Consider the following 25,920-nt stretch of genomic DNA (forward strand, 5'->3'; position numbering starts at 1 on the left):
TTTAAGGAAAACAAGGGCAGTTTGCCTTTGCAGTTCGGGACCTGATAAATGGCTCTCAGTTCAGGCAAGGTACAGGGGCTGGGGTACTCATATTGTTAGTTGGAGTCTGCTTGTTTATTATCTTTTATTAACTTTGAACTCATTGGCCCACTTCAATCAAATTAACAAGTTGCCTAAGAATCAGAAGCTGGGCAAAGGCATAAAGTTGGTTGTAGGACATAGAGACTTAAATATATGAGAAATCTATACACAGATGATTTCACACTGTACCCCAGGGGAAAAGTAGCCTTAATTCAGTCGTCTAAGCTTAGGTGTCTAATTTTAGGCTCCCTGGGGTATCCTGTCTGGACTGCTCCAGAAGGACTCAGGTCTTCTGCATGTCCTGTGTCAGCCACACGTGGAGATCTTCGTTACTCTAGGGCATCTCAAATGCCAGCAGATTGCTAGCTGTGAGAAGCAGAATTGAGCCTACTGGACTTAGCTGCTTATTTCACAGTAGATCCATGATGTGTTTATAGGTCAGGTAGTACCAAAATAATGTCTCCATTGAAGAGAAAAATTCTCAGTGGTTGCTTGTTCTCTTCAGATGGGCAACCAGCCACCACTGCCTGGTCAATCAACAGAAGCATAGCTCAAAACCAGGCACAGCAGGTATTGTCCCATATCTGGTGTTAATCAAGGAGCACAGCAGGGAGCTGGGTTGCTGGCAGGCAGATGCATGGAGAAGGGATGGAGGATGTAGGCATTGTCAGGGGATAATGATCTACAGGAGAGCTGGTCTAATTCCAAAGGGCAAACTCACGAGGGAAATGCTGGAGAGACGTAGGATTATAGTATTGGTGAGGTGGTAGAGTACAAATCCAAAGGAAATAAGGATTTATTAGTTCTTTTAGTCTTTTCTGGTTTGGGTGGTTTTGGTTGGTTTTTTTTCTTTTCTTCCTGAAACACTCTGAAATGATGTTTTTTTAATGAAAATCTCTCTCAGATCCTTATCCCCAAATGACTGATCAGCCTTAACAAGCAACCAGACTCAAACGGCTGAATAACTTAGCAACAATATAAAAACAGCCATCTGGGAAAAGTCTTGTCAACTCTTCAGAACCAATGCAGAGGTATTCTAGGCACATATATGAGAGAGGTTATGACAGGTTGGCTGATATTCTGCATTTTGACATAGAGATTGATGGCTGGTGTGAAGACTGAGTATACCAGTTCGAGCTGTCATGGGGATCCATCAGACAAGAGCATTAGTGAAAATTTAAATTGTGGTGGAGAAAAAAAAATTCCCCTTTCCCATGCCTCATTTTCTAGAACAAGCCTTCAATTTTACTAGAAGCAAATATGGTTTTTTTTTAATTGGGAAGGCTTATTTGGCCACAACTTTTGGAAAAAAAAAGTCAGAGGAAAACATAACTTTGTTATGAGGGAGGACTATTGTCCTGCACTGTGGTTAAGCCTATACATAGTTTTTGAGGTAAACAGAATGCATTTAATTCTTAGAAAGGAGAATTAGCAAATACATTTCTCATGGCAGCTTAACTCTTTTAGAATTTAACCATGTATGCCCACTGAAGGGTACTGTCAGGCTGTACTGGAGGTAATGGGCCAACTTCATCATCAGAATAGTTCCAGTATACCCTCAAGTTTTGATTTATAGCTTAACTGAGACCTGCATCAACTTGCATATCTGATGCAGATTCCCAGGGGTTTGGATGAAAGCCACATATAGCGAGCATTAGAACCTGGCAAGCTGACTATGACTCTCGACTCTTTGTAATATGTCTTTAGTCCACAGGACAAAGCTAGTCAAGGTTTTAGTTATAGAGGGTCAAGTCTTCAGGTTGCATAAATTAACATCCCACTGAAGGTGATAAGAGTTATGCTGATTTAAGTAAGTTAAGGTTCCAGCCTAGAAAGTGAATGAGAAAGCAAAGCAGGGCAGGGAGTGACAATCATTTTCAAGGAACATTTCAACAACTTGCAGATTAGTCCTAGGCAATACTTACATCCTGATTGGACATCTCCCAGTATGGTCTCTCACCGTAGGACATCACCTCCCACATTACAATCCCATAGCTCCATGCGTCGCTTGCCGAAGAGAACTTCCGGTAAGCTATAGCTTCAGGAGCAGTCCACCTTATGGGGATTTTTCCACCCTGAAAAATATGTTGAAAACTTGCCAATATGACTAGAATACAGAATAGCACATGTTTAAAAGAAAAGAAAAAAATAAATATCCTGGATGCTGAGATTCTACATTCCATCTTCTGTCAATTTGCCTTGTCAATTTGCTGCAAGTGGAAAGGAATAAATATACCTTTTTTAGAATTTGATAAAAATTTGGTTTCATTTGTAGTTCAATTCACCAAAACCAGCACTTTGTGAAAACAAAATTCAGTTCAAAGAACAGAAAGCATTTTAGATGATTCATGTTTGTTCAGTCACATAATTAGTCAGGACATGCCTTTTGATTGAAAATATCCCAAGCCTGAAATTCCTAGTACATTGACATTTAAACTCTTTCTCCTTAAATGAAACCGAAACATCTATTGCAAAATAGAACACCAAAAGCACTTAATAAAATTACATAATCTGAAAGGAAACTACAGTTATTCTTTACTTTTGATAATGTCTTTTAATTTTTGTTGTGCCCTTTAAATATCTGGGTAAATAGCAAACCAAGTGTGTTTCTGATAGGTGTTTCCTTAAGATATTGAATAGTTTCGTTCTGCGGCTTTCAACTTAAAATCCAAGTGCTACCACCTAAAAAATTTGTAAGAATTCAATCAACAAACCTTACTTACTCTTTACAAGACCTCAGGTTGCAGAACTTTTCTCTGACATTAGTAATTTAAGCCATTGAATCTCTTCTATTGTCCCATAAATAGTTTATGTATGGAAACTACTTTTCTATTTCAGAACAAAGTATTTCTTCTCCAGATACATTTCTCTTTTCAAAAGTATCCATTTATGATCATTCTCCATTTAACGAAGTAGAGAGAGAGAGCAGTACGCTTAAAGTGCCACTAGATGGTAGGAGGCAGTCAGTAGAGCTGAGCTCACTTGGCAGCAGTTGCTTTCAATAAGCAGTAATAGATTCTGCTCAGCGTTATAATTGTATTTCTGACAGAAACAAAAGACAAAATGAACTAGAACATCCGTTTGGCAGTTGAAGAGAAGCCACAGTTAAAAACAAGTATGTAAATCTCTGTTCATTTGCTTTGAATATATAAAAAAATTGTGAGTTGTTGAGGCCCGACTTCAACTGACTGAGAACTTGCTTGTTCTACCAAAAGAGTGTTCAAAAGCAAAGCTCTGTGTCTGTGATGTGCCAGTAAGCTAACTTCTCATCACTGAGTCTCACCTGCTAATGAAAAATGTATGGTTAACATTTATGTTGTATGATAGTTATGATAGTAGCCAAGATGTCCTTTGTATGATGTTACATTTTTGGCAGCTGCCTTTTTAAAGCCTTTGCTTGCTCAGCTGTGGTTGAAGTCAGTGGCAAACCACTGACTGATTGTAGCAGTAGTAACGTAAAGGTAATACTTTATTTTGTATTTTTTCCCAAGCACCTCCCCTACACCCTTTTCTTAATCCAATAACCTGGTGGTCAGATCACTCCTCTGGCATGTCAGAGATGCAAAGGACTTTACACCCCACCTGCTGCCATCTCTGAACCTGCCCTAGCCAGCGCTGCAGGGTGTGATGCTCTTGGTCCCTTCCTGGTGCAGCTGTTCCACTTGGGAAGCAATTACAAATGCTTTTGGGTACGAGAATGAAGAAATAGGGTGACAAAGGAAATTTGTGATAAGACATTCTCTAAGGAAAGACCAGCCTAATTTCTTGTCTCTTCCTCAGGAAATAGTTAAACCTTCTGAACAAATTGGATAAGAGCATTTGGTGCTCAATCTCACAGTCTGGTTGGAATGGTGTTTTGGTGGGATATGCGAGTCCAAGCTTCCCGAGGCAGTGGAAGATTTAGATATTCAGTGCCCCAAATGTACACTACACACTGTGCTGTCCAACCACAAGGATGTCCCCTTTGAGAAACAGGGAAACTGCAGAATATAGTTCAAAATATCTCCTCTTGCCACAGAGTTATGGGCCTTATCCATTTTACTGGATAGGCTTTAGTCCTTTATTTTTAAACATTTTATTGCCAAACTTATGTAATTCCATCCTTAGATCCCTGGCTTTTGCAGATTTTTGGGGACAATCAATATTTTCCTGGCCTAAGTCACAGGGTCGTGGTAGGCTTTTAATTCCTTCTTTGGACCTGGACACATGCACTTGCAAAAAGGTGAACAACAGTCATGCTGATCCATATCACAAGAGACACTGCCCTGACAACCCTAAACACCTTTCCTCATCATCAGCATATCACTCCTGACTGATAAATGATGTAGAAGGTGAGATGCTTGCTCTGACACAAGAGTTCACTGTCTGAACCTTGTCTTAGTGAGCAATCCCCCTTGATGCACCTTTTGCTTTATGTCCGTTCCAGATACTTTCTGGAGTGCCATACCAGCATTCAAGGGAGGATGCAAAAGAAAAATTCTGTATTTTTTTTCCTTATCACAGATCTCAGGAGATGACAAGAATAAGAGTCTACCAGTTTAGATTGTTGTGTTACTGCAAGACTTTGTTTATCAAGACAAACTGATGAATCAACAAATTTACTATGAGCCTACATTTCTAATTTATTATTTTTTGAATTTTAATGAAAAATCTTACATTAGTAATTAAATATCTACTTTCAGGGAAAACACAAATCTATACATGCAAATAAAAGGCATTTGGATATTTACAGATTTTACTTTTAATGTTTATAACATAACATGAAAATTATTTTTTAAAGTGTGTTCTTTTCATAAATCTGATTATGTATTCCCAAATCATACTCAAAAAAGAGGTCACATCTCAAGCAGCATTTGCAGCTAGATTTGTGACTATTGGCTAAGTATAAATGAGTCTTAAAGAATCTGATTAGACTCTACAACTAGTTTCATGATACAGCTTTACTGACTGATCCCTTTTGGACTGAAACAGTAGTGGCTCATTGAGTGTGAAAATGAGAATGGAGAACAGAGTCTTAACAAAATCCAAGGCAGTTCATGTTCAAGGGCATAAGATGTTCAGTGTTGTAATGTGAAATAAAATTCTTTTCTGCTAGCTCTAATGACAAAGTGGAGCAAAACCTCTAAAATTTTTACAATGGATTCATCTTATGTATGAAGATGTTACATTCATGAAAATGTAGATTACAATACTTAATTATGTTTGCAGAATATCTTTTTATGCAAAAAAGTTGTTTTATTTATTTGAAAGCCATTCAAAAGGTGGAGATTGCAATATGACTACTTTAAGAGACGCCTATGACTGAACAGTAATAATAGCTGCTCATGCGTACTAAAAGAACACATAAGGTTTAGAACAGCTGAAAACATATTTCCTGTTTCTGATTAGAGTAATAAACAGTGTTACTGATATTGGACATGTCTTTTTACATTTTGATCTAACTGGGAAAATAATAAATATAATACTGTTTACACAATGCCTCACCTTCAAATTAAGATAATTTATAAATCATCTACATTTTACTACTGTAGCAATGAAATCTGCTACAGCTCCCTCTATCAGAAAGCCCTTATGGAAGGCTGTTTTGTTTTTAGATTATTCTCTCTCTTTTGGGGGGTGGGGGAAGGGGGAGAAGGGGTGTTAGGAACCAAATTGTATTTCTGCCGCATCTCATACATGGATAATGATATCACTGATAAGCTAATTTTATTTTCACATAGCAAAAGAACACTAACACTGCTATTCAAATAATTAGAATTCAGCCTTTGTTTTCCATATGCTGCCAGCTGAATAGTGTCTATCTCCTGATTTTTTTCTTGATTGTAATTTAATAAGCAATTTTACTATGCAGTGTCAAAAATCCCCTTGCAATTAGAATATTAGGCTCTCATTGCTTAGCTTGTAGAACTGTTTAGAGATCAGCCCTTGAAATGAAATTTAGCCCCTCACCCACCCACACCCTCACTCACTTTCCCTACAGAGCTGGCAACAGCAGAGTTTGCTACACATTTAAAGACAGAATTGGAACTGCATGTCACAGAATGCCTCATTCTTTACCTCAAGCTATGCATGAGAGAGACAGTCTTCCCAAAATGCCATTTCTTCTTGGAGCTTAGAACAAAAAAGTGCTTATGATCTGTTATGTGAAAAGACCCCAGCGAGGCAACTGACACTGACATTATGTATCGTCCAATGGGCCACAAAGTCTATTCCTTACTCTGCATTTTTCCCATCTCCCATTTGATTTTTTTTTTTTAATTTTACATGTTAGACATCTTTTTTTAAAAAGAAGAGACATTAACAGTTTCTTTAATAAAATATTTAAACATATTTTAAAATTCCAGCAGAACAATGTAACTGGCAGCTATGGCCCATTACTCTACGAAGATGAAGGTCAGGATATATCAGCAACCTCAAACTGCTTGATGTGAAAAATGACAGAGAGGGCACAGAGGCAAAGAAGGAAGCCCATTAGATGCCCAGACTTTTGGCATGTCCTGCTAGCTAATTAAAGTGAGCAGTGATGCTACTGAGAACCTTAGATATAAAACTGAAGGCAAGATCTATGAGCTCCTACTGGATGTGCAAAGACAATGATACACGTAAGCAGCCAGAAGCAAACACAGTGCATCAGACTCATGATATCCCAGAACTAGCAGTTATGTGAAACAATGCCTATGTCTGTTGAAAAGCCTGTTCCATATTTTCCTTGAATGACAGACACTGCAGAGGGACTGTCACAGAACTGGCTGCAGTTTTACTAAAAGCTGAGGTGCAAAGCCATCAGTTCCAGATGCACAGACGGCTAGAACTGTCTATTTCTTGGACAAAAGGTACCGAACTATGTGCACCATTAGTCTAATCTGGCACAGTAATTCCTATGCATCTGTCAGTTACTATTCCTTTATGCACAATGTTACTGAATCGTGCAATAATTTTCCATGACACAAGTGTAGTATCTGTCTCTTTCTCCACCTCAAATGACAGAAATAGGGAAAAAAAAAAGAGACCTTCAGAGTGAAGAGAGACAAAAGTAATGAAAGAGATTAGTTTTAAATATTGGACATAGTTCATCATTCTATACAAAAGCCTTATGCCACTTTACTGGAGCAATGCTTTTATTTGAGCACACAAATCGAATTTTTCATATGCAAAGTTACAAATAGCCAGAATTTAGCATCCTCAAATCATAATTTAGAACTATTCAGTATTATCAACAGTCCTCTCTAGTGTCTATTGGAATATCAGAGAAACTACATGGCAAAATAACAAAACTGCTCTGAAAAGGCATTTCAGAATTTGCTCTCATTATGCCCAATTCCAGACAGTTCTACCAGTCTTTCATTTTGCTTAGAACTGAAATGAACAAACCCCCCTGATTTTCAAAAAGCCTGGATTTGCTTTTAATCTCTGGGAAAATATTAATTTTCTTTCAAATATCCTGATTAACAATGCTAACGTTAAATATGTGGAACTTGTTTTTTTTCCCTTAAGTTAGCTATCCATTTTTTCAGAACAAGTTATTTACGATTTTGAGAATATGTCAATTTTAGTGAATATTAACCCCTACATTACACATTTATTTGTGTCTTCAAAAAGGGGGAAAGTTGTTGATGGATGGAAAGAATCAGCGCTTCAGATACTGGCAGAACTAAAACAGCCAGGATAAACCGTCTGTCCACAAATCATCAGAAACACTTCATGTTAACTAGCATTAACATTAGAGGTATATCAGGGTGCTTCTCAAAAATACTCCACCCAACCTGTCATTTTGTCTTCCTAATGGTCATCAGTAAGATGAATTGAGTAGTTGTATACATACACACAAAACCTCCAGAAAGACAGATATATCCTACCCTATAGTCTTTTAGTTCAAAAACTAAAGAATTAAAATATTAAATTACTTGCTAAAAATTGAAGAACTGCGAAACCAGAAATGCTCACTAAAACAGCTGGGGTTCTCATTAGTAGTAGTTGTAGCATTTCCTTTGAAACAAAACACTTCAACATGCAGTCCCTTGCCTGTTCTGAGGCATTGATCTTCACTTGGGTTGAAAGATAAGAAGTAGTCTGATAAAAATGCATAGCTTTGACCCTCAAAATCCACATAAGTGAAATGGTAGTGAATATTTCTGACGACTTATATCTGTCCTGCATTCATGTTTTCCTGACAGTGCAATTTAAAGAACTTTATACAATGACAAAGATACAGCAAACTACCAAATACAAGTGGTTGATAACGATTCTCTCTTGTTTGTGTAACTAACTGGCCTACAGACATATTTTCCTGTTAGCCATGATGCCTTTATGTACAAGGTGCTCACTGAAAGACCCAAGGTTTTCACCCATTTATTTTAAGAACATATATTTGTTTAGTTTTTAAATGAACAAAGTAGTTCATTCCAGAGATGGAGCAAAAGGGGTCCATGGTTGAAGATGGGCAGAGGCCTCACTCTTCCAGAGCCAAAAGCTCAGTGTTCTTTTTTCTGTAGAAGGGGAGAGAAAGTAAAGAGAAGAAGGGAAAGACAGAAAAGAGCCAAAAAAAAGATTCAACTTTCAGAAGTTAACTGCTGTACACATCAGCACAGACAGCTAGAGCTGTCAGCGAGCAGCAAGCGCAGGGCTGCTCCCTAAGGGTAGGGGAGCCGGGAGCAGCCACCATGCAGGCTGGGCAATGCCCTTGTGGACAGGGTGCACCCCACGGCGCCTGGGGGGATGAGCAGGGCAGCACGGCGATGGCAATGGGCGCTATCAACAGTCCTGTGAGCATCAGGGGAAGGCAAGGTAGCAAGCCAAGGTGAATCCAGCAAATCCAAACAGCTTCAATCCAACAGGGCTGGGGCTGGCCAGTTGTGATGTCGCTGGAGCAGGGATCGATGGCTCCAGGCTGAGCTGAAACAGGGTCCTGGGCCCATGGGCAGGGGTGGGGGGGAAGTCCCAGGGGAGGCCAGGCAGGCCAGTAAGGACTGGTGGTGTCCTCAGAGTCCCGGTAAGAACCAGGCAATTGTACAAAGACAGATAAACACAAGTATTTTGCAAAACCTCTTTGAGACTGAGCTTTTGAAAGGTAATGGTGAGACTGGTGGGGCCAAGGAGTCTCATAATGTTTTAGAGAGTCAGACTTCTCATTTCCCTGGGATTAAGAATGCACCAGTGAATTTTACAGCATTGGGTGCTTGGCCCTCAATAACATAGAAACCCTTTCCTTCTCTGAAATTAAATATCAGAGCCATGCATCTCTACCAAATCCAGTTTAGAAACTATAGCACTACTTGACAGTAATGATAGGAAAAAATGTCATTTTTCTTGAAACTAATATTTCTGGCAAAGATCTATCTCTTTTCAAGAGCATCAATTTCAAGCTATCTGCCAGCTGTGTCAGCACAGCTCACATTACAGCCGTAACCAATTTCTTGAAAGTTACTCCTACAGAGTCCTTCAATCTGCACATCCAGATCCTATCCACTTTGCTTACACAAGTAGTCCTACTGAAGTCAATGGAAAAGGTGAAAAGGATTTGTTCCAAGATGCTTATTTGAAGGATGCCTTATGTTGCATAACTCTGTAACAAAGGAATTTGCTACAAGGTCCATTCTTACAGCAGAACTGAGTTACTGAATACAAATACTTTTCTAAAACCAAGTAATTTAAATTGAAAAAAAGATGTTACTAGGCACTATACTTTCTTAAAAGCATCAACAAAGACTTGTCTCTGAAATGATGCCCTTGACTTGCCCAGGGCTTCATGAAGTGTTTATTATTGGATCAAAAGTAAACTGTTACCATGTACTGCTTGAACACTTCATGTCATTAACTACCATTGATTTCACAGCTAGTGATTTCTACATGCATATCTAGTTGACATGCACAACAAACAGCTCCCATGTTTCAGTAATCAAGTGGCCTCTTTCTCTGCTGCCATAATGCCCAGATCATTCATACTCTACTGCCTTGCCCCTGAACCCCTGCCGTAATTCCTTCCACACCATACAATTTGAAGTAGCCAATAAAAACTCAGAAGCATATGGAAACTTGAAAATTGAGGACAAAGTGAAATGGATTTAAATGCAAAATTAACACCATATAGGCTATGGTACTGTCTCCAGTATACATTTTCATATTCTGTTCTTTGGGATGCTGTACTAGAGAGAATGTAAGAACCTAGATATTGAACTCATATACAGCTTGCTCGGGGGTACACTAGATTTTATTTATCTAAGGCTTCTTCAAAACTTTATTCTAGAAATGAGTTGGAAACATCACAAAAATTAGGCTTTTCTTTTGGGAGTTAAAGTGCCACACACAGATACACAGATGTTTATGATGATCAGAATTATTATGAGGCTGAGCTACTCTGCAAGTATCAATGCTTTAGTTTTCATCCCAGCTGCATCAGGAAGTGCAGAGGAGAATTAATATCTTAGTAACTGATGAATTAAATGTTCTGCTCACATTTTTGTGAGGTCACTTCTCATCCTGAAGGAGTTTGCCTGTTATTTAAGTTTCAGACAATTCATGGATAAGTAGCTGGTCAAAAGATAGGAAACAAACAGTCAGAAAGAAAAGGTCAGTTTTTAGAGTGGCATCCCCTAGGGACCAATGCACATGTCCTGCTGGCAGAGTATGTAGAATCTACAATACAGGCTGGACAGCGAACAGGTAAAATTGTGCTAGCAATCCAAAGGTATTCATGGTAGTAAAGATGATGATCGACCACAAAAATTTGCCAAAGGATCTTATGATACTGAGTTGCCAAGTGATAAAATGTCACAAAATTCAGTGTCATGGTGATGCATACAGAATAAAACGCTCCTAACTTTACATAAAAAATAACGACTCGCTACAAAGCTATCACTGCTCAAGACAGATCTTGTGGTTATAACAGTTAGATGGCTCTATAACATTACCAACTCCATGCTCAAAAGCAGACTATAGGGAAAAAAAAGAAATTAAATTATAGAAATGATCAGGAATAGAAGAAAGCATGGCCCTGTTGAAGCTTAGGATATTCCTGCATATTGCTTACTGATTGCAGCCCTGATCCCCCATCCCCAAAGGATACATTGAAACTAGCAGACCTGTAGAAAAAGACAGGATGGGTGTTCAAAGGTACAGAGTAAAAGTAACTAAAGAAGGTCTACACAACCCTGAATATAATGGAGTGGACAACAGGTGGAGAGTATAGAACCAGGGTGCGTCAAATGTAAGTGACAAGTAGAATATTAAAAACATTAACGAAACAGCCTTTTTTTTTTTTTAACAAGGAAACATTGCAATGGGATGTTATGGACTCTAAAAATACAAACATCTCCAAAAAGTAACTAGATAAATTTACAGAAGAAATATTCATGAAAGATATTATATATAAAGACCTACCTCTGATTTAAAATGGTCTTTGAGCTACAGACAGCTAAAAGCTCAATAAGCAAAACTGCGACTGTATCATTGCACGTGCACTCTCTTCTTATAGTCCTCCTTGGAATTCACCACTTGCATTTTGGAGACATGCTTCTGAGCTCACAAGCATTGCGGCTATCTGAGTTTGATCATTATTCCCTTGCTATGATCTCGCTTCACTTCCAGGTAAAATACAAACACATGGTATAATAGTGTAACCGGAAAAAAGTGGATGATTAACATGTTATCAACATTTTGGTGGAAAGAGAGTTAAAGAAAATTAAAAAGTTAAATTTAAGAAAGGCACCTGAAGTGAGGCATTCTTTGATGTGAGACAGTATCATTGTAGACAGCTATCTGAAGGATCATAAGACATTTGTTTTTTGCTGTCGATTCTGTGACTACATGTCTATGTCTTTGTACGGGACCCCAATGTTTATAGATATCCTTTATGGCTAAACCCTTTGACAAAAGGAAATAAATAGTTATACTGTTAGTAAGTTTAGCAACAGAAAAAGGACCAGGTACTAAGGAGATAAACTGGCAGACTGTTATCTGTAAAAGTACTGCCCTGAGATAGTAGGGGCTGGCTACTGGGTGAGTGCATGGAGGTCTGACATTTCCTCCATGGAGGAATGACACTATCTTGTAAAGATTTTGGTCTCATATCTTTCATCAACAATAAATAATTTCACTTAAGAAAAAAAAAAAGGGAATAAGAGTATTCCCAGACTGTTGGGAAGCATGCAAGTTTCATGTCTCTAAGTAAGCCCACACGCTGCATAAAAATATGGCTTATATATTGTAGGGGAGATGGGAGAACAGATGCTGATGAAGGTGAAGCATCTGAGTCCAGGGCCATAGGTCAAGAAGCACGACAGGGGCCAGGGACCTGTCAAATACTGGGCACCATTTCCTGCCTTCCCATCTGGGGACAGGGAGGGACGAAGGCGAGAAACAGCTTGCCAAGGCCAGGGTGGGCAGCAAGGCTCGGCAGAGAAGAGGACGGTAACAGTCGTTTCTCCTGCACCAGGCCAAAATGCTCCCAGTGCCACCCTGCTGGTTTTCCAAAGAAATGAAGTGTACAAGCCGCAGCTGCCCCGCTGGCATGGCCAATTCCCAGGCTAGAAGCTTTGAACCGCTGGCAATTTGAAGAAGCGTGGATGGCAGAAAGGTAGAGACAAGACAGACATCAAAGGCTAGATCAGATCACCTAAATACGGTGTCTACTGTTCCTTTAGGTACTGTCACTTGCTCACTAGCTGTCATTTTAGGAAAATGTCATGTCTGCCAGTCCTCTGCAGTGATCTCAGGTTCCCCGTGATATCTCAGAGGGCACTGGATCTCTACATATAGGCAGCTGATCCCTTCCCAATTTCCCACATATTTAATGAAAAACAGTATCTTAGCAAAGGAGAGAGACCACAGTATTTCTCCTGACAGAAAGGCAGGAGAGCTCAGTACACGGCCGTTCTTCTGGACCAGCCAGCAGCTAGAAGGCAGTGGCTCGGTGGCCAACCAGGCTGCACAATGTTGGGCACAACAAGCTGCCACTTGCCCAGCTGGCAAACTAGGCAAACATTTGGGCTACTGGGGAGATAGGTATAGGGGTATGGGAGGGGCTTGTGAGTAATTTGATATTGCATGAGGCCACAGGGACATGGGAGGGATCTAAGCTTCACCAGGGAAGTGAAAATAGTAGAGCACGGAAAGAAGCTAGAGGTATTGTGAAGGTGCCGTGGGGAGACTGAGAAGATCAGAAGTTATGCTATTGAGGCTGCAGAAGACAGCATGAGAACTAGGATAACTGTAGCATGAAAATGCAGTTGATTTATGTAATGGAGCCCTAGGACATAGGGCTTCATCAATTTGCTTCTCATGAAATAAATTTTTCCCTATCCTTTGACCAAAGAAGATATCCTGTTACAGCAGAAGTTACAACACAGCCTTATCATACCATAACTGCACAAACACGGATGAAGCATATCACCAAAAAATTACAAAGAAATGAACACACAAGAGTAGTTTTCAGTCCTAGTTAGGTGCTGCTTCACAACAAATTTTCTCTGATATTTCTATTTGGTTTAGCAACATACTGGTATCATCCATAGATCACTGCAGCGTGGCAGCATGCAAATTGTTGAATAATAGGATAACCATCTGTTTGATGATGAATAGTTTGGCAAAGAAATGCGGTCGAGCCTTCCTGCAGATATCCATGTTGAACTAAATCTCTGTCAACTGTCTAAATAAAGGGCGCTGAACATCAAGTAAGTTTCTATTACACTATCATCAGCAGCTTACCAGGACAAAGCACTGACTGATGCTTATGATGGCAGCTCCAGCCATACTAATGGCAATTTAATATATAGCATTTAAACTAGTGTAATGTTGGTTTACAGACACTGAGAATCTGCTTCTGACCTTTACAATAGCGACATTTCTTAGTATTGCACTTCCTAGACTTTTGTACTACTTTTCTATATCTTGATGTATTTTAATTTAGGCTATTCACGAATTGTGGCACTGGGATACCTTTTGTCCTGTAAGTCAGTTGAATTTTCTCCTTGTATTCCCCAGATGGCATAAAGTTTTGAGTAATACCCTATTAGATTATCTTTTTCTGATGATGCATCATACTAAATCATCATCTGACTGATGATAATATAATGAGAATAACATATTAACATAATTTATCATCCCTGTACCTTGCTCAGGGGATATTTTACTTTATCATATAATATATTAGTTGTCAGTTCCATGATATATTACAGTAAGACATCATCAGAAGGAAACATTTTGATGAAGTAGTACTTAACAGTAGAGACTATTATCTAGGGATAAACAGCCCTCAGGGGTACTTTGTTTAACAGAATAGTGTAATACAAAGGTAAGAAGATACATGGCATAATGAGAGATGTGATTATTCTCTGACATCAGACTTGCCACTGGTACTAGACCAGCTGTGGTTTATCTTGGAATAGTAATTTGTATAAATTGCTATCCACCCTCTAAGCAGTGGTGACTTTTGCATTACCTTCATGAATTCACTAAAAAGCTTCATCAAAGTAGTTGAAACTTGTTTTGACCTTTCAGAGTGTCTCTATAGTTAAAAAAAAAAGTCAGTGTGTTTATTTCACTAAAAAAATCTGCCTAGTTCAGAATAATGAAAAATGAGGAGGTCTTTTTTTTTTTTTTTAAATTTAGAAATGTTAATTTAGCAGAGGTAGATTGGCAAATGACAAATCTTTTTTTAACCACAAATGCATTGAGAGACAGCCATTTAAACCATTTAAATAATTTTTAGCATTCGGGCTTCATGCAAATTAAGCTTATGCATCTGGCTAAGTTACGGCAAAGCTGGTTAAACTCCTGCCATCAGGCACAGATGCATAGCAGTCGTGCTCACATGGCCAGCTTGCATAATATATGGGTGCAACTTCTGCAGGCAGTCCCTTTATGTGCTATAACAAAGCATATGCACTGACTTTTTCTTTTTTTCAATCATCTCAGTTACATTTATATACTGAAAAATGAATATATGCATATATTCATATATATATATAAGGAAATGGATTTCCAAAGCTCTTCTGGTGGATAGCAAAGCAATATGCATTCCAACAGGCAGCTCTAGCACAGCTGTGCCTGCAGCATCTGAAGGTAAACTCTTTCAGATAATAGCATTGAGGAAGAGAGAGTAAATCAAAAGCATTCAGCAGAACTTAATGACATTTTAGGAAAAAGCATTTTTCTCCTTTGTCTGTAGACAATTGACAATTTACTCTTTTGCTCCTTTTGATTTCTGGATTATGGCCTTGTATACTTAAGGAAATTAAAGCCAACTGGTTTTGGTATCAATGAAATATGAAGTTATGGAATACTAATGCATGGTTTTGATTCCTTATTTTTAAGATCTTCTGTGTAAAGTGCTAAAGTTCAAGCCTATCTGAAAAACCAGAAATTCATATCACTTCAAGAGCCAGAATGCCAATCAAAACACCAGCTATTTTCACACTTACAAAGTGGGGTATATTTCATAGCACATGCATCCCTCCATTGCTTGTTTCATTGTAGAATGGAAAATTTCTGGAGCAGACTGGTGATTATCCTCAGTAATTCCCAACAACCCACAGGGTCCCTTTAGTTCCATTGAAAGAACTGAAGAACTTGAATCTTGCAAAGGTTAGGTATCATACTTACAGCTGTGTCATAGTTTAACCCCAGCTGGCAATTAAGCACCATACGGCTGCTTGTTCACTCTCCCCCACAGTGGGATGGGGAAAGAGAATTGGGGGCGGGGAATAAAACTCATGGGCTGAGATAAAGACAGTTTAATAGGTCAGAAAAGGAAGGGAAAATACTACTACTACTGTTACTAAGAGAATATACAAAACAAGTGATGCACAATACAATTGCTCACCACCTGCTGACTGATGCCCAGCCAATCCCCCAGCTGTGTTGCCCCCCAGCCAACTCTCCCCAGTTATATAGTGGGCATGACTTAATAAGGTATGGAATACCCCTTTGGTTCATTTACATCAGCTGTCCTTGCTGTGTCCCCTCCCAGTTTCTTGTGCACCCCCAGCCTCCACTGGCAGGGCAATATGAAAAGCTGAAAAGTCCTTGACTTAGTAAAAACACTGCTTAGCAACCACTAAAACATCAGTGTGTTGTCAATATTATTCTCATCTTAAATCCAAAACACAGCACTGTACTAGCTACTAAGAAGAAAATTAAATTTATTCCAGCTGAAACCAGGACAACCTGGTAAAAACAGTGGTATCAAGATGAAAAATTTGTCAGGTAAACTCAGTGTCCAGTTAACACCACCAAAAACAACACTAAAAAGAAGCCACCATGCCTTATCAGCAATTTCCAGAATACTACTTGATTTATTCCAGGTATGAAAGCTCACTAATTACAACCTCAAGAATGTGGTCTGGGAAATCGGTCTGGATGAGCCATCTATCCTCCTTAATAAATTTCCACACCTTCTGGCATGCTCTCTGAAACTTTCCCCATGACTAGGGCATCCATATCTCCACAGCGTGTATTCTTATGACTAATGAAAGGTAGATTAGGCTGCACTTTTGGTATAACTCAGCCTAACTTAAAAAAACCAAAGCAATGCCCTCCACCCCAATCCCACAATCACGTACATAGAAATCCATTAAAAGGAAAAATCAGACATACAAATGGACTATTTTCTTCCTAGGATAAGATGTAATATTCAGAAAGGAAGCCCTTCACTGCTCTTTCTGTCTTGTTTTTCTGTGCTGCACCCCACAGGACGTGCACAGGATACTCACCCACTAACGTGGTCATTCTCTTGGTCATCACTTACGTTGAGTCCATGTACTTGAGTTGTTCACTGGGTCCTCATATTTTAGTGCCGCAAATATTTTCCTTTTCACATCCATGCCCCTGTTTTGCTATGATGTGCTACAAGTGATCTTTAATTAGGGAATTTTTGCTGTTTCTAAAATACAAGTGGGTGCTAGAGATCTTTGGCTTTTAAATATATCTACTACTGCTTCTCCTGATTTATCTTGCCTGAAAAAAGTACATCTCCAGCCTTAATCTGTCTGGGGTCATAGGATTCAATCCAACATCTTTACCTCTTGTTCCATGGTTTTAGGCATTATTCTTAGTGGCAGTATCTCACTCACTTCTTTTCACTTTCTCTGTTTACAGAGGAGATGCAACTGCAGCTAGCTTTCTAGCCACCCCCACGCAAATAGATGTTCCTTTGCTTTCCTCAAAATTTCTTTTTCTGAAGCTCATGTTTTCCACTCCAGGAATCCCACTCCTTGGGATGTTAGACACATGAGATCATGATCACTCCAAATGAAGTTGTTGATGGCATGCTCTTGGTCTTTCTAGCCCTCCCTGTCCATTTCATCCACAGTTTGGAACTCAAACAAAAAAAAACCAACAACCAAGAATAGGGGAAAAATGAGTCTTCAACTTCTCACAGCTATATAGAATTAATGGAAGCAACAGACTGATTATTTTTTTCATGTGTATTGCTTTTTGCAATATATACAAACAGTATGCCCATGGACTAAAGCCATGATATTTTATTGCACATTTGGTCATCTTAAAGCGCTTCAAAATCTATCAGTTGTTTAAGATTTTCACCAATGGGATATGGGCAATTGCTGCTGCATTAAAAGTGTCTACCAAAACCAAGCATGAGGATATTAAAGTAATTTTATTTTGGCATTTGAGGGTTAAAAAGCTCAGGATTGAAACTGCTTTCTTTAGATTCATGGTAATCACAGCAAATGTACTATACAAAAATCTTGAGTCAGAAAAATAAGCTTGATTATATTGTTCTCCAATTGTCTTCACAATCACATAAAAACCTATAAAGCATTTGTTTGAGGTACGCTGACCAATAATGATTTTTCCAAGCACTGTAACCAAATTAGGAAAGTTGCTTTTCATACTTCATATTTTATAAGTATTTCCAAAAACAAGAGGTGATTTTGCTGAAATTTGTTAAACATTAAAATGGTGCAATAACACTGCTTAGCCATTTTACTCTTCATTCAGAGTGCTTTACAGCTCATAACTAATTACTCTCATGGCAACCCTCTGAAGAAGCTACTGTCTCCATTTAACAGTAGGAAAAACAGAGACAGAGGTTGAGGACTGTCGAATATGCTGAGTACCTGCAGCTCCCACTGCAATAACTGGATTTCTAGATGCTCACTGTTACTGAAAATAGGCTGTAAGTGATTTATGATAGGTAAAACTGCAAGGTAAAAGAATAAGAACCTCTGAGAGAAAGTTCCAGCTTATGCAGTGGTTGGTTTCCTGGGCTGTGCCTTCGTCTCACAGTGGAAAGAGCTTTATGATGGATTTTGTACTTATAAAAATAGAAGACAAATTAATGGTCAAGTGCTATGAATCTTTGTATGGACACCTTTCTCCTTTGCAGTCTGTTCACTTCAGTTAAAAAAAATCAACATACAGATTTTAAAGAATGAAATCATTATAGACAAAGCAGAACCATTCTATTTTGGTACAGAAAAACCAAAATTATTCTCACACACCTCACCAGGATGAAATATGTGACACAGGGAAAGGTATTATCTTTAACAATTTCACATTGGAGCAATCTTTATAATACTTACCAGTCCTAGCATTATATTCCACATACAACTGAGAAATGTTGCTAAAGTTATTAAGCAACAGTAACATGTATAAATCTCTAGACTGTTAAATAATGAATCATATTCACTATAATAAATCAAACCTTTTCCTCAATGCAACACTGTGGTGCATCTACCAAAGTACAATGGTTTTGAAGTATCTCTAATCTTTGTAAACACTACAAAACCAGCAGAAAGATATTTAACCTTGAAGAACACACAATCTGTTCCATTTTTTTTTCAGTTTAGCTCAAAAGATCAGAAAGCAAGCTAATAATAACTTCTCTTTTTTGTTATTCAACTTGCATGCTAACTTTCATAATGAAAATTCAGTTTCATATTATAGGCTTGCATTTGTGGTTTTTTATTTTTTATTAAATTTCATTCCTCTTATCATTAATTTGATTAAACATACATCACCACCACTAAGCTGCAGGAACAAAATGTTGGCTTTAATGTGTTGCTCTGGGACTTGTCATCAAGCCAAATTCACAGATGTTCCAATGATCACACAGCATTTGGTCCATTTCTAGGATAAACATCATGGTTTACTTTATCCACAGTGTCACAGTCCTGTATAAGTAAGCAGTTAAGATCAGTTATGTCCCCTCACCTACTCTGTCTGTAGCTCTATTCTCTTGATAAGATGACGCAAAGCAGGAAGCAAAAGTGAAAAACACAAAATTAGGGAAATGGCAAATATCCTTGTAGTCTTCATGCCTCATCACAGAACATTTTCTTGTCTGAAGATTCCTTTGTAGTTTTTCTTATTGTGACAAGATGTACATTTTCTTATAAACAATGAGGTAGGTAGAAGTATTTGTAATTAGAAGTGGGAAAAACTGTGAAATTATATTTAGTAGCTTAGTAGAAATGAGACGATTGTGATGGCTTATAAGTGTGTGAATAACCCTTCCAGAATCCTCATGAGGTCTTATCAACTTCTGTTATGTTACTGGAAGATATTGGCCTATAAAAACTTAACAGGACAGAAAATTGGGATTTGGTATTTTGAAGCACTCTGACATAAAGAAAAGAATACACGTGCATACATGAAGAAATTGGTCATGAGCAGTAAACAGCTAGCTCCATGGACACATTACCAAGACAGCAACTGCAAATAAAAATGTGTGGTGCTTATGGAATGTGTGGTGCTACAAAAATGCTTAACAGCTTTGAGGTGCTGTTCACATGGACTATAAAACTGGTGTTGCATGGTTACCAGGAAGAGTTGTGTGCATATTAACTATGAAAAATAGACTTTTCCCACGAAAAGTCTACCAAAATATACATATCTCTAAAAATAGAATAAGACCTTGGGTGGAGAGAGGTAGGTTCCTCATAAACGCTTGTCCCAGTCTTGTCCTCCATGAAAAAATGATGACTCAAATTGCCAAAGTTCACTTTTTTTAAGAAGTGCTTTTGGGGGCAGATCTTTTAAGGGACAAGTTTTTAAAGTTTTCTTACTGTTACAAGAACAAGGAGGGGGTAGGGGTGGGAAGCATCAGTATTTCAGTCCCATGATTATTCCAAGAGTTGATTCTTCCCAAACAAAGATAACTCAAGAGTAAAATCACACATGCTGGCAAGTGAGATGCTAGCAGTTCGTGGAGCCCAGCCTGTATATCTGCTGTAATTAAATTTGTACACACAAATTGGAGCATGCAGTGTTGCTATTCCTCTTAACAGGATAGACCTTCTGAGCAGAACTTTTGAAGACTGAGTTAGTCTTCTTTTAACAAGTCTTCAGTATGTCACATCAATCTTTACTTATGATTTTATGTAGTTTATACTTTTTTTTTTTTTTTACTGCATAGATTACCAAAGAACATCAGTTGATATATAGCTGGCTAATACAAATACCTTTTACTGTTGGTTATGAACAAGTCTGTGCAAAAAGCCCAGGACAATACAATACACCACAGGCAGAAACCTAAAAGCAAACACTCAAGATAATGTTAAAAAACCCCAGTATTATGTTGCATTTATGGTATACAGGATGGTGTTATGTTGCCGCTGTAACAATTTCAAACTTTAATTTCAAATCCTTATGTTTCCATGTTTAAAGTTTGACAGCACTATGGCATTATTCATGTGGAAAGCTAAGTGAAAAAATGTGGCAGCAAGAGGCTTTTTTTCTTGCTTTTATCTATATATCTCAATGCACAAGAATTTCAACTCCAGTGCGATATACACAGGACTAGAAACAGGTACCTTGGCACAGACAAGAGACAGCTTGTTGCATTGCAATCTGCAACTCTGAGGACATCACGGGAATCAATCATATAATAGCTTGATTTCACAACACCTGGTCCAAAGGCAAGGCTGAACTGACAGATGCACGGACTTTAAAAAAATAAGCAGCACACACAGTACTTGGCCAACTGTTTTGTAATGGAGAGAGGTTTCCAGAGGAGCCAGAGGAACCTTGTATAAATGTGCTGTCAAGAAGCATGTAGAGCTTGCTACCTCTGCCCTGGGGTACCACACTGGCACTGGTAGGGATACTAAATAAAAAGGGGGGGAAAAAAAAAAATCACATGCAAAAGGACAAAAACTATCCCAAGCAACAGTCCCTGCCCTCTAATAATTAGGAAACAGGCAGGAATTAAGGACTTTCCTTGGGACATAACACACACTTGGAAAGAAGCTGTCCATGCATCAAATATTCTCATTTGTGTACCTTATCTGTGGAGGGAAAGTACATTTTGCCAAAACATAACAGCTGCAGCAGTGGAACAGGATTTCTGATGTGACTGGATATGTAGGGCATGGAAAAAAATATAGGTCAGTTAATGGCAGATGGATGGAGTAGCAGACTCTAAAAAGGTATGACACCACAGAGTCAAACAGGCTTTTTCTGTCTTCTCTGAGACTTCCACTGTGATAAACCTTGCCACACAGAAAAAACACCTTGTGAAGGAAGCCAGAAGCAATCTTATATAATTTTGCTACCTCAAATATAATAAAAGGTGTATTAAAATGAATAGGTTCCTATAACTGAACCTATAATGTACTTTTAATAAGGACTTGGCTCTGTCTTCTGGTATAACCTGAGAAGAAGCGTGCTTGAAGATAGATATGGAGCTTCACTGTTGTGCTGTCTAAGCATTTTTCTTAGCCATTCAGTCAGGAGAAGGAGTAACAATAGGTCTTTTTAGAATACAATACAGGAAAAAAGCAGCAAACCCATATGACAGATATTTTGGGTTTTCTTTTTTTTCTTGTGGTTTTTTTTTTTTTGTTTACAATTGTTTCTTGTGTCAAAGTGAGGTGAAAGCCCTGGGACAGGTACCATGTTACCTACAGTTTTACTTCTGATGGAGGCCCCTTTGCTTGGGGTGCTACTGACTCTGCTCAAGGAGAGACATGTTGGGAGAAGGTAAGATGTGGCAGGGAAGAGACAGCCTTGAGAAGTTCATGCTGAGTTGGAAAGACGCGTACCAAGGAGCAGGCAACCAAACCTCAGAGAGGAAAGGAAGAACTTCCTAGAGGTGAGAAGGTGTTGGTACAATTCATAAAGTCATTGACTAAGCCTAACCTGCAAGCGAGATCTACACATTTGGTTAAGGTTCTGGCTAACTCAGGGTCCTGTCACAAACTTTTTCTCCCCAATTACTGATAGGGACTTAAAGGTAAAGCCCCGAGAAGGGTGAAATGTGAAAGAACTGCTGACATTGAAGTATTTAACCATGGAAACATGGTATCCTCTGCATGTCAAATTACACTGTAGATGATTGTCACCTACACATAGCAATGTGATATTACTATTCTGTGGAGGACAGTTAATGCCAAAAATATATACACCCCCCCCCCCCCTTATCCTTTCCTAATTAGGAAGCAGATGTTACTTATGGTTTTATTTCTGATGGAGGCCAAATGTTCTATACACAATTGAAAGAAGCAAACAGATATTAAAAACTCAACAAATTACTAAAGCTATGGATCCCTGTATATTTCTTTCAAGAAGAGTGTAGCAGATCTGCTAAATAATTTACAAGCACGACAGTTTCATGAACTTTTGGCAGCTCCCATTTAGAAAAGACTTTGAAAAGAAAGTCTGCACGCACAGTGTGCAGTAATTTCATTGAATAATTTACAGTGTATTGTGGGAGGGTCCCCCCCCCTTTATTCTATGAACGGAGCAAATTTCAGAAGCAATACTATGCAATGAAATATATTCCTTTTGTTAGTCACAGCTGTTAGGCGTATCTTTCTATTTGCTCTCTTTTTCCTATAACTCCTCTTATTGTAATGTTGCTGTACCATGAACAAAGGCAATTTGATCAAGAGACTAAAGGGATCCCAGAAAGTTTTTCAATCTTTCTGATAAAAAACCCCAACAACCTAGTCCAGGAAATTTATTTCTTATAACAAATAATCCATTTATATGGTATAAAGTATGCCTTCCTATTTTAGCTGGAAATACCCAGCATCAGCATGTCTACAACGCAAAGCAATGTGGTGCACAGATGAGCTCTTGAGAAGCAGGTAGGCTAGCCCACGTGGCATGCCTCACTGATGAGACAGTACTACAAAACCACGAGCAGAAATGCTGTTGACTTACTCTAGTGCAAGCTGCAAGAGAGGGCCAAGAGCTTTTTGAATTAGCGTGTGGAATAAAGTCCCAGTTCAACAAGGCAATTCAGCACCTGTTTATCAGATCCCAAAGCCAAGGAAGGGAAACTGCGGTACTCCTGCTTCCATTCTTAACCAGAATAGCTTGCTAAAGGAATATTTTTTTACATTATGTAAGAAACTGAAATTGCTGTAAACCAAAATTTTAAGGCTACACAGTTAAGCACTCAAAAATTAATAAAAGATGGAATTAAATGGGTAGTTATACAATGCTAATAAGAAGTGCTGTAATAGGCTTCCTTGACATACCTAGATGCTTTGAAGGATGACCTGTTGACTTCCTCCCTGTTTTACAACTGCAAATGTTTAGAAATAATTAAATAGCTTTGTAAAATGTAGACCAGTATATGATATATTCTTTTCAATTAGAATATTAAGACTGAAGCAGTTTTTACTCAAGACAGATACACACAGGCTCTCTCAACTTCTGGGAATATGTTTTTATTCATAATCAACATCTGCACATTTGAAAAGTAAGTATCCTGAGTAAACCAGTGCAGGAGCTGTTTACTTTTAAAACACTTTTGAATTACTTCAATTCCTGTAATGAACTACTAAACTTATAAGGAAAAGATTAGTCAGAGACCTATGCCTGAGAAAATTATACCAAAAATTGGACCAAGGAAACAAAGACCAAATTAAACTTTATATCGAGAATATTTACTTAAAGCTGTACTTGAATATATTATTTGGCAACTTGAATTAATTTTTCACGTTTGTTAGAGAAAAGGCTGAAGAGTGTCTCTTCAGGTTAGATACTTTTATGCAGCTAATGATGTCATTAATAATTTGCTGAAAAATTAAATGATCAATTCAGAGAAACGTGTTTTAAGTAAGTACATTAAGCATAATACAAAAATGCAGCTACAGTGATTGTGCAATGTTTATTCCTTGATACACAACCAAACTAGGACCAGACTGCTGGACATTTCATGCTTCTCCAGGAGAAAATTACTATGAACAGAGAATGTCTGCTTAAGTGTTTCATCAATAGTACTGATCATGTAATTTTGGGAGTATATCTGCACTGAATAAGCCTCTCTATGTTTAAAAATAAAATAAATTAAGCATAACCATGACATTGCTAAAGAAGCTGAAATAAGAGGAATGGCTAAGTGTGGTGGCTGAGTTGCAGGATTTGGACATAAAATTAAAATTCTCTTAGAGTTCACTGTATGTGTTATTACGATTAATTTAAAAGGAGTCTGAGTAAGGAGAGGTAAATATTTCTTAATTGTCACAATATTGTTACCAGCTTCCTCATTTTGGAGAAATGGATCTAGTATGTTTTTCTCAGGCTACAACTGACTGTTTACCAAATATACTTCTGCACTGGCAATGAATCCTACAGTGGGAGAAAGATCCTACACACTCAAGCTAATTGTTCATGTTGAATAACAGCTTATCCATGACTAGAAGTGTTTATCTCTGTGGAAGGACTGAAGATTTGGGAGCTATTCAGTCTAAGTAAGGATAAGAAAGCTTCTAAGGAGATGCGCAACACATTTATTATGAGATTTACCCTAGAGCTTTTTTTAAAGAGTAGGGTGACTGCATTTTTATTCAAAAGGGTTTGCATTATAACCTCAGATGTGGATCTTCAAGAAGGAATTTAAATGAAAAGCAGAGTGCCTGATGGAAAAAAACGTGATCGTTCCAGTCAGAGGGTCTGATATAAAACAAGATACAATGAAAAGAGAAAATAGAGGGAGCAATAATAGGTAATACACTGAGAGTGAAGATAGAGGCAGTTAGAAATTAGAGTAGAAATGAAAGCACAGTTAGTGATGTGATGTTATAGGAGAGGATGACAAGTCTCATCTCAAAATGTACTTCAGCTAATTTTAGAAAAACAATGCAAAATCAAGGCAGTAAGCACAGGCACATTACTAAGAAAACTAGTTCTTCCATGTGGTTTCAAGTCTTTATATGCCCTTCTTTATTTCCAAATACTGCACATTTCTTGGTGAGGTAATTAAGCATGTTCATCTAATGGCTTCCTTGCAAAGAAAATTTTAAGAAAGCAGTGAAATTTCTGAGTTTATTAATGACTCAATTTGCTTCACCTATTACTTAAAAAAAAACTTTCTGTGCTGGCCTAACCCTCATTGAATGGATTTATGACATTTAAACTGTGAATCAAAAGCTTTGTATGGAATAGGCAGTGATATGAACCTGTGAAACATTTTATAGGAAAGAACAAAAAGCCACGAGATTTCTTAAGAGAAAAGGTTCATTTCCCCCCGCTCAAATATAACTGAAAGCAGAATCCTGAAGCTTTAGAGTAGAAAGAGGGGGAGCAACAAATCTAGAATATAAAATAATCACATTTCCTTCTCATGCAATAATATACAGAATGAATCCATATAGATTTTGGAATTACTTTAAATATAATAAATATGCAGAGAGCACTTTTTAAAAAAAAATATTCTGACAATGAAGATATGCTTAATGTCAGGTGACAAAAGATTCTGCCACCTTTTAAGCTGAAGATGATACAGCCACAGTGGGGCAGTCAAGGACAAGATATGCAGTTTGCTTCTAGAATGCTTCCAAAGAGCAAGGAACAGATCAAATATTTTAGATACTAAGGGCAAAATCCCACAGTGCTTAGTCAGGCAAAACTCCTGTTGAAGCCAATGGG

The 25,920-nt window shown here is 38.1% G+C and overlaps 1 protein-coding gene across 1 annotated transcript in view; it reads right to left on the bottom strand.

Moving 5' to 3' along the window:
* The window catches only part of EPHA6 (EPH receptor A6), a 531,573-nt gene that overhangs the window by 13,112 nt on the left and 492,541 nt on the right, over positions 1–25,920 (bottom strand). Inside the window, exon 15 of the mRNA XM_010567652.1 lies at positions 2,007–2,156. Coding sequence (XP_010565954.1) covers positions 2,007–2,156 — 150 coding nt within the window. The remainder of the gene's footprint in view (positions 1–2,006; positions 2,157–25,920) is intronic.

This window comes from Haliaeetus leucocephalus, unplaced genomic scaffold (assembly GCF_000737465.1).
Source record: "Haliaeetus leucocephalus isolate CR32 unplaced genomic scaffold, Haliaeetus_leucocephalus-4.0 Scaffold228, whole genome shotgun sequence".
Lineage (NCBI taxonomy): Eukaryota > Metazoa > Chordata > Aves > Accipitriformes > Accipitridae > Haliaeetus > Haliaeetus leucocephalus.